The 19,650-nt window shown below is 31.4% G+C and overlaps 1 protein-coding gene and 1 non-coding gene across 2 annotated transcripts in view; one reads left to right on the top strand and one right to left on the bottom strand.

Moving 5' to 3' along the window:
* LOC118182758 (latrophilin-like protein LAT-2) overlaps positions 1-19,650 on the bottom strand; it is a 71,758-nt gene that overhangs the window by 38,996 nt on the left and 13,112 nt on the right. Inside the window, exon 2 of the mRNA XM_085818343.1 lies at positions 5,062-5,191. Coding sequence (XP_085674469.1) covers positions 5,062-5,100 — 39 coding nt within the window. The 5' untranslated portion in view covers positions 5,101-5,191. The remainder of the gene's footprint in view (positions 1-5,061; positions 5,192-19,650) is intronic.
* On the top strand, positions 17,413-17,485 carry TRNAL-CAA (transfer RNA leucine (anticodon CAA)). Its single transcript has one exon. It is a non-coding gene; the product is annotated as a tRNA-Leu (tRNA).

Genomic DNA, 19,650 nt, shown 5'->3' with positions numbered 1-19,650 from the left:
GAATAATATTGAGCTAATAAGGGGCTCTTTACACCTTTTCTTTGGAATTTGCTGTACTTAAGACTCAGGATAATTCCTCAAACGCTATTTTAAGGTTTAGTTAGTTTATGCTTGCTTAGAATACGAGACGTTATAACTTAAGAGGTTATGAAAACCTCTTAAGAGGTAAGAGATTATGAAATTGAATATTTAATTATTACATATTCGTAATATTTAGGATTTCTTTATAAATTACGTTGCTCTTACACTTAATTGAGTACTTCATATGTTCTCACTATGTATTCTTTATCGAGTTTTACTGCAGCATTTATAATCTTCTTCATTATTTATTAGTAGAATCTTCTTCATTATTTTAAAGATTAGCTCATGGATTCGAAATACTTTTACTATTTTACATGAATAATATAGCGAAAAATAATTATTGTAAGTAATCTATCCGACACCTTAATAATGCATGTAGGTCAGTCAATCAGAGAATTGTAGCAGATTTTTTAGAATATGAATATGCAGAAGCAGAATGTGCGGTTTTCAGAATTGTGCAGGTACTTTTAAAGATATTATTAGAAATTTTGGTCTATCGAATTTCAGTTGGGAAAAGGAATAAAGTAACTGGCACTGATTGCTATTCTTTGTTTTAAATGGACTTAAATCATTACAAAAATAATGTTTCCCTGTTTTCTTCATAAAACAACGTAAATATGGTAAAAAAATTCTTCTTTCTTCGAAAAATATGGCCTATTCTTGAGGACTTAGCACCAGTTTAGAACTTTAAAGTAAAGGTTACTTTGCATAACTGAATTTCAGTTTTGAAATTTAAAAATTAAATAAAAAAATGCAATCCGAAACTTGACGTTATGATTAAATTGATCTTAATAAAATCTAAAGCCTTAAAATATGCAAAAGAAACATGTAGTCATAATACAAATGGCATAGACTAGACTACGATTTTGACAAATGGCATAAATGAAATAATTTTCCTTAATAACACTTAAAACGGAATTTCGTAATCTCTACTCCATTATAAAGGATTAAAATAAATATTCGCTAATTGAATGAATATTGTACATAACACAACGACAGAAATTTAATTATAGTTTTCATATTTTAAGGACTATAACAATTTTATAAAAATGTCACACTAAGAATCAATCTACTTAAATTTGCAGTTAAATCATGTTTATTTCCATGAAGACCCACAGCGACAGAAAGGTATTTGCCAGTTAAAGGTTAATAGGCTTAAATGTTGTTCTGATATTTTATGCGAACGTAGTAGCTTTTGATTTAAAACCACGGAACAGCTCAAACATTTCTTGTTTTCCCACTAAAATCTAGGCAAGGATTTTTTTTCTCGAATATATTTGCATCTCAAATTAACAGTCAGCTTCTCAAGTGTGCAAAATCTTCTGCGTGTAAAGATCTTTGTTAAAATCATTTCAATATTTTATAACTTTCTTCAGGAATAAAATGCTAAAAGGTCTTTTCGTAACCTTATTGGATCATTCCCTGAACCCAGCTGAAAAAAAATCTTTTAAATTATTACAAAAACTTTACGGCTAATAAAACTTGCAAAAATTTGAAAATGAATTCAAACGAAGATGAATGCAGAATCTTCAACTGAAAAACGAATCGTTTAAAATAAACATTAGACTAACATTCTGAACAGAATTCTTTATTTAAAGAAGCTATATTGGTGAAAATTTTTATCACAGTTCTAAGAAAGTATTTTATTAGCTGACAGTGTAGGAAATAATTATATTTCTGGAAGTTTTAGGGAAAATATGACTGTACTGCTTAGTTAAATTACACAAAAGAGAAAATGTCCCCTTTAAAATTTATGGACGGCTTCATTATTGATTCAAAATAATGTTATAATAAAAGAATTTAAACTAAAAACAAAGAAACAGAGTTATTAAGGGATTACCATCATTTATTTAAAATTAAGACTTTCAGTCTATGCAACAATTAATTGTAAAAATATATTAAACAAAAAGATTTATAGATTTTATAGTTTATTTACAGATAGATTTCAGAAAATGAAATATTGTTTCACCGAATGCAAGATATGACGTGCAAAAACTTATATTTGAATCTGGAACTTTTGGAGTTATAAAGTACGAATTTGTTCAGGAATATGCACTTAACAAGTCACTACGAGAGTGCGTGCTCAGAATATACATTTAGCTACAAAGTTGTTCGATTGAGCCACTATATGTCGATCATAATAACATTTCCAATTGATCGGTTTCAATGGTACCTAACAACAAAGCTTAGATCAGGTAAACAAAGGATTGGTTTATTCGAAAGAAAATACAAATAACTTTTGGAGACTGAAAACGAGAACAACATGTGAGGGATATTGCTAAAAATAACCAGATTTATTTTTAAGTAATTTTGTTATACTTCACACTTTAACATTTGTTTTTAGTTTCATACAAGGTCCTCTACCAGCACTGATATACATTTAACTATATTTTGCTCACTGCGGTGAACATGAAAACATTTCTGGAGTTATTCGTATGGAATAGTATTCGAGGCACGCAACTTGTTTCTTGTATCTTACGCACATCATTCAATTGCTTTTTTTTTTTTTTTTTTTTTGTCTCCTAAATTACTTTTTGAGAGCTTTCTTTATCTACAAAAATAGAAAAAAGCAACAATGAGCATGAAGATTTGATGACTGACGTAGCTGAGACACATGCAGTATAATATTCTTCACTAAGAAGTGTCCGACAGAGAGAATTTCTTCAAATATTTTCTCAGTGATCTTTCAATGATTTTAATTAATATATTTCATTTTTTCAATGTTTTCTCATTTATGCAGTTTCATTCGATATTTCGCCATTTTATAAGTTGGACAACCACTCATATAATTGTAATTTACTCCCAGCATCATCTTTTAAACTTTACCAGACATAACAACGCTTTCATCTGCAGTTACTTCAAAAGAAAACAAAATTTTAAGCATACATTTTGTTCTTTGTGGTCACATCAACCAAAATCGTAAGATTCCACATGTATGCCAAGCTAAGTTTGAACTTTTGCTTAATTTTAAATCTTGCATTGGCGTATTTGTCTTCCAACTTAATTTTTAAACTTAAATGTCAAAATATGAATATATGCAACTTTTTGTAACTTGAAGTATATATCTATGATCAACAGTATATCTATGATTAACAACAACAACAAAAAAAAAAAAAAAAAAAAAGACTGTATAAAGACTCTTATGAAAAATTCCAAATTAAAATAATATAAATTATACTAACATTTTAACGATAAGATTACCTGCATGACATAACTAAAGTCATCTTTTAGGCATTTTTTGATCTAAAATTAATTGATCCATAAGCTTTCTTTATTTTGTTATATTAAGATTTAGCTTTAATATCTGTTTCTGTTTTTTAATCTTCAGCTCACTGAGCTTAGAAATATGTATACGTGTCATAAAAGTCTTTAAAATCAGTGGCGAGAATAGATCGATTTAGCACCAGTAGCAAGATTGATTATAATATTATTAAACCTGTGCGATAGTAACTGCTATTAATTTATGTCCTGTGTGTAAGTTATTTTGCATTTAAGTAATTAAGTTATTTGCATATAAGTAATTACTTCTTAATAAGAGATTAAAATAATATGAGAGATAATTTAAGCATCTCTTCAATCTTCAGTTCCAAGTTTCTTAGTAAATATTTATAAGAAACTTTATGACATCAAACTTAATTTATCACAGTTTAAAATAATTAGTAATTTAAAATGACATTTGAATAAATGTCATTTTATTTAACAAATGACATATAACAAATAACAAATGACATATGTCCAGCAGTCTGAAAATATTTTCTTTTCAGACTGCTGGACGAATTATTGACCCATCCGTACCTTTCAGTCTCAGAACACTGAGTAATTACAAGGTAAACAATTGAAAGATTTACCAGCAATTACGCTTGCGATTACAGAAACTAAAACCATTAGCAAAATTAAATCCCACTTCTTTAAGCTGGCAAGACAACAATGATTCATATTATTTACATATTCAAAATCTAACAACCTGGCTGAACTATTCCATGATTACAAACTTAATTTCAATCAAAGATACTCACCTGCTCGTGCAACAACTCTAAAGGCAGACACTATAGAGGAAGGAGTTCACCAAGGCAAGCTGGAGTTACCAACTTCCTTTCATAAACATGGATCTTCGATCTTTATTTACATATTTTGGTGGCGGCCCACCAGCGGCCGAGCGGTAAAGTCGCTGAACACTGGTAGTTCGGTCCGAGGTTCGAATCCCGCAAACGGGCTGGCTGCATGGGCGTTTTCGTGGTTTTCCCCATGTGTAACGTGTATACGAGCCAGTTTCCCTTAGAAAGTCCTCCACGAAGGTATCCCTCCCCCTCCCCTTAGGCAGATAGCCCTCGAGGCTTTGCCGTAATCACACACACACACACACACAAACATACATATTTTGGTGGAGTAAACGAAACAGTAAAGGTGTAGAATAGATTTAATACGAAAAATTGGATTAATTATGTAACAAACTTCACAACTTGTCTATTAAGCTGTTACCAGTTTACGAAGTACAGTAATTACCTGTTATGTTTTAAGATGTAAATCCTAACTGTGATTTTAAGTTCTTGAAATATACGCATTTATTCAAAATGTGTTAAATAAAAAATATGTTAAATAAATTTGTTAAATAAAATGACATTTATTCAAATGTCATTTTAAATTACTAATTATTTGTGTTTACAGCAGTAACTAATAAGCATGTAGTAAAATTTCTGTTTGCATGTTAGTACAGATAAGCAAAATCTTTATGAAACATTCTTAGTTTTTACTGCTATAAATAACTATATTTTTACGCGTTGTAACGTTAAAGACTGTAGATTACTACATTTACATTAGGGAAAACAGTAGGATAAATATAACGTAAAATATCGATTTAAGTTGTACTAGCTGACATTTGCATAGCTCTTGATATCCTTTTTTACCCTTGTCTAAGAAATCATATTTTTTTCCCCAAAGCATTCGCGCAAAAACGCTTCAAATATCATGTGATGACCTTACCTCCGAAGAAATGTCCAGGATATTGCCTTGAGTGTTCATTGCTGCTCAGTATTCAAAGCCGGAAGTGTATTGTTGAACTTTATAAACATAGCAACGTATCTGGGATGTCGCGAGAATTTCGCTGCTCCTCCTAAAACAAGAAAAAATTAATAGCGAAAAGAAAAGAATTCTGAAATATGCATTAGAAAATTTAATCATAATTCGTTAAAAACGCACATTTTTGCAGCATACGTTGTAGAGACATTAGGTATTTTGGAAAAGCCGGATAGATGAAAAATTAGCAACCACCTTCACCAGGAATCGAACCACGGCCCTCTGGAATACCGGGCTTGTGTGCAGAACCACTACACCACGAAGGCACGCTAGGAAAGAGGGAGAAATACCTTATATACTCCCCCTTTTAAAGGGCGACTGGAGTTTTTAGGGGACCCAATCGCCAAATCCTGGGTATGGAGAATCCTCATCCAATACCCTTTTAGTTGGGGCGCCACTGTAGAGATGTTAGGATTTTTTTGGTAGCAGGAAAAATGAAAAATTAACAACGCCTTCGCAGGAAATCGAACCGCGGACCTCTTGAATACCGTTCCAACGTGCAGAGCCACTACACCACGAAGGCACTCTAGGATGGTGTGAGAAATACCTTATAATGTAAAACTTTAAACTTAAATTTTTATCTTAAAGAGAAGATGTACATACTTCGATACAAAGAAGAATTTTTAATACATTGTTGCTTTATAAATCGAACACTTTTGTAGTGTTTACTTTAGTAATACAAAATAATCAAAAGACAAATGATTAGCAAAGTAAGTATGCTGGGTACAATGAAACACATGTTAATATTATTCACATTGTTTTATCTCTTTCACATGAACGTTTTGCTTTTATTGCGTGCAATAAAAATGCAATGTGTAGTAGATCTAAATTTTCACAAATAAATTTTTAAATAACATAAATATTCATTTTTGAAATTTTCAAAGTTAAAAAATCAGTTTTGCAAAAATTACGAAATCTAATATTTTACATAATCCCAGCCCTATAATAATTATTTCGTAAACTTTCATCTTATACTTTAAAAAAGGTTTGGCTCTCATACGGCACAAATTTACCGAGATATTTCATTTTAAAGTTTAAGATAATCTTCCTTCGAAATTCAGGGAGAGCGAAATATTTGAATTTGTATATAACTAAAAATTTAGTTTAGGAAAAGATTTCCGATAGTTATAGATAGTGAGAATCATTGATGCGAAGACTGTCGCTGAAAGTTTTGAGCAATACAAATTTGGTTCCAAATAGAGATCTCATTTACAGTATCTTATAGAATTCGTGTTTTAGAAAACAGTAACAGGCTTTAAGCCCTGGTACACAATCAATTCGAAACATAGTTTGCATGAATTAAAAATGAAAACTATTTCTATTCCAATGAATTTCTTTTCCTATCATAGAACAGGATTCTAAAACTATTAAAACAGCACGTGCGTGTGTGTGTTAAACTATATTTGGCTTTGTAAATTATTTCCTTGAAAATGCTTTCATCGTGCCAAATATAACAAAATTTTAATCATGTTTACACACTAGTAAATCACAAAGAAATGTTACTAAATGGTATTATTTATGTTTTAACCGAATCTCAAACTTTGAAATTAAATATCTTGGCCAATTTTTGTCATATGGAAGTCAAACGTTTCGTGTATTTTTTTTTTTTTTTCTTCCCAAAAGGGCTATTTGTCTCGAAACGCGGTGTTTCACTTTTCATTCGAGTGTACTGTCATTCGGCAAAATGAGTATAAATGGAAGATATTTACCTTTCAAACGTAAGAAAGATACATTGCAAATGCAAGATTTAATTTGTCTGCTATCTAGATCTTTCAAATTTAATCTGTCTGTTACCGATGAATAAATTGGGTTTCATTAATTAAGCTATTTAATAGCAATAGATGCAGTTCTAAATAATACTATTTTGTACTTTTGAATTTGATTCAGTTAAATGAAAAGGTTTTTAATTCATGATATAACTGATTAAAAACATTCAATATTTTTATAGAACTAAGTTGCCTGTTTTTTTTTTTTTTTTTTTTTTTTCTTTTTTCAAATATACAGAACATATACAACAATGTTAGTCTAAATGTGCATTCATTTATTATCCTATAAAATGTTTCGCTATTCTATCTGGACCTTCTCTATTGATAATCTCTGCCGATAAACTATGTATAAAATTTTAATCCTTTCGGGGACCGTTAAAAGTTAAAATCTGAACTCTTTCAGACTTGAAATTTTTTTTCAATTTATATTATTTATTAATTATATTATATATTTATCTATTTAAGAGTTTTTCAACTTCCTTTCATTTTTTTTAATTTTTATTTTCATTATTTTTATTATTTTGGAATTTTAGAATATTTATAAATTTTTAGGAGATAAACTAAAAGATCCCAAAAAGTTAAATTTAGTAATTTTTACAAAACAAAATAGCATAGCGTGAATATTTATATTATGTAAAACATTTTTCTAGCTCAAAGTTTATAACTACGTCTAACGACTGCGAAAACACGTAAGCGCCGTGTCTCAAATGTCTGTTAATTTAAACAATATCTGTCATTTGTTATGACGAAAATGACGCTCTTGCTTAGCATTGTCAAACAGTAAAGACCACAGCAAGCGAGAAAGAAATGAAAAATGATTCTGAATACGTATTGTTAACAGAATATAAAAAATATTCAACTCTAAATTCGTAGCATAAGCTTTAGAAACGGTTTACTGAGTTATTCAAAATCTTTCGCAGCCGGTGCGAATGAAATGCCAACTTTAAATTAAAATTAAAATTTTCAGAATTAAAATAACTTTTGGCAGTTTTGTTAAAACTGTCTTTCTTCATCATCTTGTGTACCATATGTACACAGCGGACCATAAAAGTCCTCATGCGATCTTTATTTTCGCAATGCAACGGTAGACGTATTTCCAGCCGCCAAGCTGCTTTATGTATATAGTATATAGTATATATATATATATATATAATATATTGTGACATGTTTAAATTTCAAAAATAAGTTTTGTAAAAATTACGAAATTTAGCTTTTTATTTAACCCCCGATTTCTACAACTGCACTTAGTAAAAACTTACACACATTCTAAAAAAGTAAATATAACTATTTGAGTCCCATATGACAAAAATTTGATCCGGGTGTTTTATTTTAAAATTTGGAATCGTATTCCTCATACATAAAAAGAATAGTGAAATGAAGAAATTTTTATTTAATTAAAAAGTAAATATCAATTTAAATTAAGATTTTTGATGCTAACAAATGAAGCGACAAGCACAGCTATACAGATTTTCATAAAATGTGATATTAATTGCATAATTTTATAGAACTGGTATTTTAGAAAATAATAGCAGGTTCCATCATTAGCTAGATATTCAAATTCGTAACATTATTTCCATAAATCAAAAGAGAGGAAGATTTCTAGTTCAATAATTTTTGTTTGGCTTTTAGATTATAATCTTAAAATAATGGAACTACATATGAATATTATTGATGCATTTCTAGCATTTAAATACTTATAAATTATTCGTATGAAATTGCTTTCGGCGTACCAAATTTAACAGCTTTATAAATTAAGCTGAACACGGTAGTCAATTCCAACGAAATAGCATTGGATGACATTAAAGACGAAAAATTAACCTTGAATTATTTGAATCTACTTCTTAACCTACTCCCCAAAAAATTCGAAACAAAAGGCAAAAATTTTGAATTTTAAAGCTCTGCCAATTTATGTCGTATGGGTGACAATCGTTTTGTGTTTTATTTTGCCTGATGAAAATACGTTTTTACTAAACATAACTTACGCATTCGGGGAATAGTATAAAAAGTTACATTTCGTTATTTAAAAAAATCCGATGTGGACACCACATGACTTCCTAGTACGAAATATTAAATTATACGCATTTTTTTTCTTGAATTTCATTTAAATTGATTGGATTGAATTAAATCTACTTCGTCGACAGCACATAAACCACAATAGAATAAATGCACTCCTTAAAATTCACTATATTTGTTTACTATAACGACACGAAATCGAAATCGAGTGAATGGTTAGGCGGCACTTAGTAGCCTCTGCTACTTTAACCGTCTCTGTTGGAGATATGCCCTAAGGCGTTGGGAAGAATTAAAAATTAAGGTGATTTACACCGCACCGACAAAGGTAAAGCAGGAACATGTGCTAATGCACGTGAGTTGGTCAAGTAGACTTTGGAGAAGGAGGGTTCAAGCATCTGGCCGCCGTACAAGCTGTGATCATCATGGCTGTGATGTATCTTCAGTAGTTGAAGAAAGATGATACGTCGAGGCCAGTCACATGGGTGGTCACCCACCCAAGTACTGACCCCGAGCTCTGCTGCTGTAAATAGGGAAACCTGCGTGTTGAAAAAGTAAAAAGAAATCGTAAACATAGTGAAATTCCCTCAAATGCTTCTAAGCTGGTGATTACTCTTCACTTTCAGCAAATCTCATCAGTGTCATGGCTGCTTTGAACCCGGCAGTAAACTTCTCAGCCGTGGTTTTTGCAGCGCGGATCTTCTCAACGTGCTCAAACATACTGTTCAGAAATTTTTTGATTTTAGGATCTTGGATCCAGTTTATATCTTTGTACTCTGTGGGTGGGTTTTCCAATTTTTTCTTTACTCTATCACTGTAGAGAGGTTTCATCTGGGTTTTACTGCTGTCTTCCTCTGTTTCGCTATAACGACACTCTGAATGCACAAAATTTATTTCATTTGAAGAATTATCTTATCGTTGCCACATGTTCTATTCAAATACTGTAATAAAGCTAGAACAATGTATGAAAGAAATTAAGCAAACAAAACAGAAAAGAAACAGTTTTTCACAGACAATTCAGTATTTCTCATTCAATTAATTCAGTTCTCACTTCGCAAAAAGGTAAAAATGCATAAAAACTCAAAATATATGTATTAAAAATTATGAAGTAAATCTTAAACACTTATTTCCTCGAAAAAATTCCAGAAAGGATTAAGCATGATTTAATTCGCAATAATAAATGAAGGCGTTATATTTGTTGTTGCGAAGCTTAGTCTCTCTAGATTGGGAACAAATCTACAATTCTGCTGTTTCAAATGTAAACAGATATGTCCGCCATGTTATTTAAAACTTAACCGCACTTAAACAGCTTTTAAATTGTTGATAATTCTAAAAATATTGCTTCCAGAATTACGAAAGGCATATAAACCTTAACCGGAAGATAAGAACAACATAATTCAACCATTTTTTTTAAAGCAAAAAATGTACAATTTACAAACATATAAGAGTAAAGAAACTGAGATCACTGTGCCGAGTAACAGAGTGGATATATATATAAATATAGTATTTATATACGTTTGATGCGGCCGATTGCAATCAAAATACGAGGTGCACATCTACATGTTATAGCAGTCCTATATACAAAATGTCAACGTTCTGAGGCTACTCGTTTTCGAGTTATGCGAGATACGTACGTACGCATGTACGTACATACGTTCGTACAGACGCCACGAAAAATTCTCTTCAGAATTAATTTTAAAGCAGTTTTATTTATTCTGTCCTTACGTACAGATATCACGCAAAAACATCGTTAAATTGCATTCGATAGCGGTCAAAATGGATATTTTCGTTGAAATATGCTGCCTGAAACTTTTCGCGATTACAATACTTCCTTTTTACTTCGTACAAGGAAGTAAAAAATCAATTTTTAAAAATTTAAATAAACTCAATACGAATGTTTGCGCCATTTAAAACACTTGCCATTTCAGATATATGTCTACGACCAAGGTTATGAAAACAAAAAGCGCGAAAGGACACGGTATTACTTATATAATAAATATTGAACACCTAATGTGTTATTCTCCAGAAGTTTTATTATCAATTCCCGAAGCATTAGATGGCGGTGGAGCCTTTCCGTGGCTCTTCGATTAACATTTAAAAAGATCAAGGTCAAATACGATCAAAGATTTCCAATTTTACGGGCGTTGCATGGAATTGATTATTGGGGTGAAAATGACATACTTACCGAATAAATATCAATATTGATCCGGCTTAGTTTATTTACCTTATCAAGCGAATTATTCTTCAGCATTCTCTCAAAACTTAATCTTAGAAGTCCGTGAATATATATCAAAGAAATTTTTAAATGACTATTTTAAGAATTTTATCAAACATATTTTATTCGTTTAGTAATTAGTTTTTATAGACTATGTAAACCCTAGTTTTTCTGAAAGAATTTTCTTTTTTGTTGCAGAGCAAACCATCTCTTTAGTATTGCAGCATGATTTTAAAAAAATTATTGCGCTATTTTCCCATTAGAGTTTTCTGTGATACTCTGCAGATGTTTTTTTAAATTATTATTAAAATTTCCTGTTAGTTATGCAATTATACTATAGGCAATAATCTCTGTACCTTATAATTGCCTAGGAATTATCGTTTTCAGCAAAATATTCAACTTGTTTTTAACATAAATATGGCAAAAGCTATCCATCTATGAAAAATTATGATAATTACTCAGAAAGTGAAATTAAAATCAACTGGAAGCTACCTTTTTTATACTTATAATTCTATGCGAGAAATATGTAAATTTAATTAATTTTGGATTAATAAATTCATCTATTTAAAAGCCGTGCGTTATCACTTCCGCGGGCAATTTAAAAATTATTTAAAAAATATTTAATATGATATAAATAAACATGCATTTAATTCATGAAACTGATTAAGTTGTATGGCCTTTTTTGTTGTTGTTGAGTGTTTTTCAAAGAATTTTTAATCTGATATGGTGCGTAATTGCTACAGAATTCTTTTTTATATTAATTTGGACACATTTTATAGAAAAATCCTTTTTTGAGGTATTATACTGTAATCTTAAGCCTTTAGAATACAATAACTTTCAGAGAATAAAAAAAAAAGGAGTTTTTATATAGAATTAACATAAATGATGATTGCAAAAGAATAAATTTAGAATAGCCTTTAGAATACAATAACTTTCAGAGAATAAAAAAAAGGAGTTTTTATAGAGAATTAACATAAATGATGATTGCAAAAGAATAAATTTTATATGCCCTATCATCGAACTCTTCATGAAAATCAAATGCAAAAATCGTTATCTGAGCTAACATTAGTTGGCAGCATATACTGGAAAAGTGGTGTGTGTGGTGTATTTAATTATGGTGTGGTGTGGTGTGGTGTATTTAATTATGGCAAAGCACACTAGGGCTATCTGCCTAAGGGTAGGGATGCCTTTCGTGGAGGACTTTCTAAGGGAAACTGGCTCGTATACACGTTACACATGGGGAAAACCACGAAAACGCCCATGCAGCCAGCCCGTTCGCGGGATTCGAACCTCGGAACGTTTTTGAATCGTGAAATGAGGATTTTTGTTCAGAAACGGCAAAAACATATTCCTAGATCAGCAGCATAATAACTTTTGAAAGAACAATGAATTTCAAGGCAGCAGACGATTTTTCTCGTTCCAAATTATGTGCTGTTGCCAGAAGTTTTTATTCCAAAACATATAAATTTCTTAAAAACGTTATCATTCTAAAGTTATCTGAATAATGTATGTATGCTTCTGGACAACTGCAAATCATACCACTAGGATTATATTCCAATTTCACCTCTCTTTTGTTCCTAACAAATAAAATTTTAAAACGACTTAAATGCACGAAATGAGGACCAAGATTAGGTTATAAGGTATTTCTCCCACTTTCCTAGCGTGTCTTCGTGGTGTAGTGGTTCTGCACACTGGGCCGGTATTCCAGAGGTCCGTGGTTCTATTCCCGGCGAAGGCGATTGCTCATTTTCATCTTGCCTGCTTCCAAAATATTCCTAATGTCTCTACAGTAGCGCCCGAACTAAAAGGGTGTTGTATGGCCGGTATCCAGAGGTCCGTGGTTCGATTCCCGGCGAAGGCGGTTGCTAATTTTTCAATCCCTCTTGCTTTCAATTAACCTAATGATTCTACAAGGTTTTGCCGTGTACTGAGAAGGCTGTAGAATATGTATGTAAAAAAAAAAAAAAAAAAAAAAAAAAAAGACAACAACAAAATGTACCAGCTATCAAAGTATGTACTTCTCGCAATTTCATTTCCATTAAGATAGTATTTCAGCATTAAAAGAGAAGCAATGTATACTTATGATTATCCGGACTAATGCCGAATAATCAGGAAACAAGGCACGAATAACTGAAAAACACGGATAATCCAAACTATCAATTTTTATTCATGTTGAATAGATATATTTCGTAAAAAAATTAGTAATTTTACTTTGAGAACATTTACACATTTGTTTTTTGAGAAAATTATCTTTTTACATATGTTTGATCTGATAGCCTTTTTACTGTGCATTACTATCATGGAATCTGCATCACGATTTCCATGATAGTAAGGCTTTTTATAAAATTTTCATGGGTATTGATTTCCATTCCTCTTCCACTACTTTCTATCGTGGTCCTAGTACTTTCTATCGTACTACTAGTCCATCTATCGTGGTGGGTTTGCGCTTAGAAAGAGCTCTTTTCATCAGAAAAAAGGCTTAAGAGTTCATAGGTAAAATGTCAAGAGGCTTCACAGAAATTCGTTAAGAGATATACATGCAACCAGTATCAGTCTCCATTTCTCCAAGGAATGTAGTGGTACTTTTCGAGGTATGATTTGTTGCTTTGTCTTGATGAAGTTTCACTTCCTGAAAGTCGTTGCGATAAAGAAACATAATTTCTTGCATAAATATCGGGCGTAAAAGTTTCTCTTAATATCACATGGAGTTGATTTTAACAATCAATAAACTCCTTACTGAAACTTTCTTTGGATTAACAGAACCTGATTTGTACACTTTATTCTCTTCGTTTTCGATAATAAATAAACTTTTTTTTATTCCAGTCATTTTAGAGAATAATCCATATTTTATCAAGAGTCACAGCGTATTTCCATTTATTTCATGTTACTACCGACAGCATATATATATAAGGTATTTTTTCATGTAAGGGTTATAAAGTTACATAAAGGTTATAAGATGTTTTGTCAATCCTTCGTTCGTGCATTCCTGGTGTAAATGTAAGCAAGTCCAACGCGTAATCGGGAGATCCCGGAGAGGGCATTGCGGAATTCTTCAGTTTCCTCACATGGTTAAAAATTCTAAAAAAGACATTATAGGTGGCGCCCGAACTAAAAATGGTGTTCACCACCAACAGAATCTGGCGATGGGATCCTCCCATTTTCAGTCACCCTTTAAAAAACGAGTATATAAGTATATAAAACGAGTATATAAAAACGGGTATATTTTCTCCCTTCTTTCGGCGTGCCTTCGTAGTGTGATTGGAAGCATGCCCGACATGTAATCGGGAGGTGTGGAGTTCGAATCTTGTGAGGGCATTGCACATTTCTTACGTCTACTGCATTCATGTAACTTGATAATTCTATAAAATACTGCAAATCGTTCTGCGTTGAGCCACAGGATTCGGGGAAACCTGGTGAATATTATATTTTTGACTTTTTAAGTTGTAAATTTTGGTTTGTTATTTTATTTACTGTTACTATAGATGTATTTAAAAGGCTTTGTGATTCATTTCTACGTCGGCGCTTATTTAACGTCAACGATTTAACTTTAGGAACGGTACGTAACTTTTTGGGCATTCGTTTGGAGTCTTTTTTTTCCATGTAAAAGGTGAAGACAGATTTTATCCTTCCGATTAAAATTATTACTTATTTTGCACTTACAAGTTTTAATACCTTGCATTTGACAACTTTTTTGAATTGCGAAATAAGAATAATTCTTTTCGAAAAGCGAAAAATCATCTCTTTTAACCCACAGCTTGTTTACAGGCGACATTTTGTAAATTTAAAAGTAACAGACGATATTCCTGATTTTAAATAATAAGCTGTTGCCAGAAATTTTTATTCCAAAACATTTGCCTTTAAAAAAACATTCTTTATCGAATCTGTTCTAAAAATGTGTAAATACTCTGTATATTTTTTATGTCTAACAGGTTTTCTATTAGTCTTCATTTTCTTTTCTTTCTGGTGGTGGTAATATTTTGTGTCGTGTTTGTACAAACTGCGTGTATTTTTATTAAATCTGAGCAATTCACTTCCTTTCATCCTTTCCTTGTAAAAGCTCGTATTTTACAACTTTTGTATAATATGTATTTTCTACATTCAGACCATGATTTTGGACATGTATGCCTGCAACCGAATCACCGGAGAAGTACTGAGGATGACAACAAAGTTAAATCACGTGTCACTCATGGACAATTAATAAACATGGGAAATAAGAATGATCCATTTTATAACGAGCAAGAAAAGAATTGTGAGAGTAAAAGCTATGGAAAAGACATGGCAATGTCTCCTGGACAAGAGATATGTTAGTCTCAAATTATCTTCGTGCTATAATTCTGGCATCATTCCATTTTTTAACTGCACTTAATTGTTTTGTGCTTATCTGCTAGACATTAGACTCAGGAACTCTCCAGTGCGTTCTCTATGCGTCTCTTGCAACCCGCGGATAAAGAACATATAAACACGTGCGCTGAGTTCAATGGTTTTAATTCTGTAAGCCAAAAGTATTAGAAAGCAGGATTGTCCGTAAGGCATTATAGCATTTACCTATGTGTCTGGCGGTACAAGTCTGGAGACGAGTTTTTTCTCTCCGGATATTTAGTCTGGTACTCCTGAAATAATTACCTTGGTTATTCAAAACTAAAATTTTTGCCAGAATGCTAATAGTTGGCAACAGTTTTTAGAATTGTCACTTTACCTGACCACATGGCTGATTAAAAATGTGGTAATGCAAGCTAAAGATACATAATATTAGGTGAAATATGGTGCGACTAGGTATAGACGTCTTTAATGTAAAAAGATACGCAAAATTACGTGATCTCCAAGTCTGTTTTTTTTTTTTTTTTTTTTTTCAAAGTTTCAGCTTGCAGCTGTAGGGTTAGAAGTTTGAGTTAAAATCCTACATACCCTATCAGACTGAGAAACGAATAATCACTGAGTTTGAAACAATCACAAATTTGGAAGAAGGTTAAATTAACCTTTGTTATTTAAGCTTAAATTGAAACAGAACAGGCACAGCTTGTGCTACAAACGAACTTCCGTTACCTTGTGTGTAAAAATAGTACATTCCGCTACCTTGCAGGTATAAAGGGTTAAATTTCAATGTAGTTAAAGTAGTCTGAGACGGCACATATAATAATCCTTTTAGGCAAGGTCATATACTTACCTTAGAGTATTTCAAAACGTGTGCTAGCAAGATGATAAAGCCGGGATGTAACTTGAAGCAGAGCTGGCAAGAGTAAGAAACAGCAAGACGCGGATGCCAGAAGCCTTAATCAAACATTCGAAACTTTTAGCTAAACACACACAACAACTAATTGCATTCTACGGAGAGTAGAAGTTATGGTAAAGGCTTAAATAATTATAACATGTTAATTAACATAAAAAATACCTTGCACAGTTTTCAGTAGCTTTCGAGGTCTCAGTTTATATACCGTATGCGCACAAGGACAAATATTTCTCATTACATTATAACACATCGATTTGTATTTTTCACGGACTATTGGTTTTGAATTGCAGGAATATCCCCTTGCTGCACTTTCCAAGTATAAACTCAAATTTGTAAGATCCGATAAAAAGTTCTCATTGTTTATCACCGTTATATCTTTCATAAATACCTCGTTTTTTATCTTATTATAGTTGGAATTTTTATTTTATCACGTTTATCTATTTTTATTTTATTGCGCCCTCGTTTTTAAAAAAAAATGTTTTTGTTTTGCTATCATCATCAAAAAAAAAAAAAAAAAAAAAAAGTAAGAAAAACACGTAATTATGACATTTATCAGTTATCATTACAATTTTCAGCTGAATGAAATATTTATTGTAAACTGCATCTACCTGTCTAACCAGCTAGAGTAACATACTATATTTTAAAGTCCAATGTTTTGTATTTTTAATGGATGAGCTCACGTTGTTTACATTTCTTTTCACGAAAATCTATTGCATTTGACTTAATACACCGTAGTTTTTTAAATGACAAAGCAGGTAACGTTCCTTTGACACGCAATACCTGGAGTACTGCCAAATCCTTGGCCACACGTTCTGAATTTACTGTTTACTTTTCATAGGATTTCTATCCACTTTCATAACTTGCTTTTTATAGTCTTTCAGTTTTCTACTGTTTACAAATTATTCCCAATTTACTCGTTAATTTTCTTATATTTCATTTGATTTTAATGCACATAAATGCTTTAAAAGTTTCCTACAAAGATGTAAATTTTAAAGATAAAGAGCTTATTTTATAATGTATTTCTCCCGCCTTTTTAGCATGCCTTCGTGGTGTAGTGGTCAGCACACTCGACGCAAATTCGAGAGGTTCGTGGTTCGAGTCCCGGCGAGGGCATTACACCTTTTCCATATCTCCTGCTTTCGAAATAACCTAATGTCTCTACAATTCTTTATAAAACATTTTCGTATAATTTGCTTCATTTGTATAGGTAGTCACTGTATAACATGTTCATTAGTTTCCAAAACAAAATTCGTCGGATGTAATTTATTATTATGCGAAATAAGGAATTAGTGATAAATAAATGAAAAAAGAAAGGAGGAAAAAATTAAAAATGTTCAGATTTTAACGATCATTTAAACGGCTGTTTAAAGTTTAATGTGGTTTATTAATAGAGAAAATCAATAGAAATATTCCAAATGGAATAGAGAAACATTTTATAGGATATTAGATTAATATGCTCTTAGACTAACATGGGAACGTTATATATCTTCTTCATATTTGAAAAATAAGAAATAAATATATAAAGTAATTCTATATAACTATTTAATGTTCTTAGTTAGCTCTATCATGAACTAAATGCATTTTTATTTAAATCAAGAAGATTAAAAAATAAAATGGAAATAACATTCTTGGATCTACTTTGCAGATAATTCAGAGGGATATTTGAAGCCGAAATTCCTATATATTTATCACTCACAATATTTTAAAGCTTTTAAGATACAGGATGTCATTCAGAGCTGCTTGTCACGTAAAGATCAAACTAAAAAACTTGCATCATCCAATCAATTTTTGAAGCACGCTATAAAACTTTGCATCCTGTGTCAAAAACATCTGACATGCTTGCGATTGGAAAAAACTATTCCGTCGCTTGCTAATACTTTTAACCAACCGAAATATCTACAACAGAAACGGAATTTAAGTAGACTTTGTAAAGATCTAATATTTCATTTTAAAACCTTTTTCTTTCAAACGATAGACCATATGTAAATCCTAATTTTAACCCAATTTCAAAACGCTGCGCGTTAGAGAGCCCATCAGAAAGTGATTTGGTACATGCTAGCTTGCATCTAATATGATGATAAAAAAATTTCCGGAAGAAAAAATTCCATATTTGAAAGCCATCACCTTGATAAAAAGGTTAGGTTCGAGGCCATTCAAAATGGCTTTCAAATTAGCTTAGAGGAGGCTGCAACATGCTAATTCCAGCGTGAGGCAGTGAATAACGTCAATGTGGTATAGGAGATAGTTTCCATAGAGCTGGAGACGATGTTGAAAAGCTACTAGAAGTAACCAATCAGCAGGAACATGAGAAAGCCCGATAAGGTGGTTTTTTTTTTTTTTTTTTTTTTCTGGGAAAGAGGGTAGGGGAATATAAAAAAGACCAATTCTTGTTGCAATTGTCAAAGACTTTCTTAAGACATATGAAGAAATTCAGACTACAGTCAAGTAAAGGAATTTCTAGCCATGCCAGATAAACTAAGTGGCATATCTTTTCTGTACCAATGCAGTAAGTCGCTACTTCCGAACCTTCGAACTGGAGTAGTGGAAGAAATCAAATCACATAAGGCAACTTCTTAGAATTTTGAGTTTTCCAGACCAAAAGCAGATGGGCAAAGAAAGTCGAGAACAGCTGAGTCTTAATAAATTTTAACATTTTAAATCAAAAATACTGGACATGACATATTTTGCAGAGTTCTAATTTACAAAATATTAGAACTACAATAAAATATAACGATTTCCTGTCCAACTGTATTAATGATGAGTATTATCGGTTATTTAAAGACATGGCTTTTTTGGCATTAAAGAGCTTAGATTATGTAAAGAAGTTGTACATGTAAAAAAACAAAAAAATGGTAACTTTGTTATGCCTGCTGAAATGCAAAAATCTGAAGTCTAAATATCTACATTTTAGAGTATTTCGCCGAAACAGTTCTTTTATTTAGTATAAAAACTTCGCTCAGATAAATACATTATGATTTCAACAAAATGAAGTTAAAAATTAATTTTAAAAAAGAGCTTGAGATGATAATTAAGGAAAAACTACGTAAAAACGAATTTACTAAGTTTGTTTTTTGACTAAATCGAAACTCGATAGTAAACGTTATTCTGAATAAAAGGGAATAATTTTTTTCATAAAATTAATAAATAAAGTAAAATATTTTAACAATTACAGTAATGAATTAAAATTTACATGATGAACTATGTCAAAAATTCAACTGGAATGATCACGGAGCTTTTTTACTGGACTAGAAATTTTAAGTTAAATGCAAATTGTATTG

This window comes from Stegodyphus dumicola, chromosome 6, assembly GCF_044657685.1.
Source record: "Stegodyphus dumicola isolate Sdum_Otavi_A_Nest chromosome 6, ASM4465768v1".
NCBI classification, from domain to species: domain Eukaryota; kingdom Metazoa; phylum Arthropoda; class Arachnida; order Araneae; family Eresidae; genus Stegodyphus; species Stegodyphus dumicola.
The sequence above is the reverse complement of the archived record's forward strand: the minus strand, read 5'-3'. Positions and strand labels throughout refer to the sequence as shown.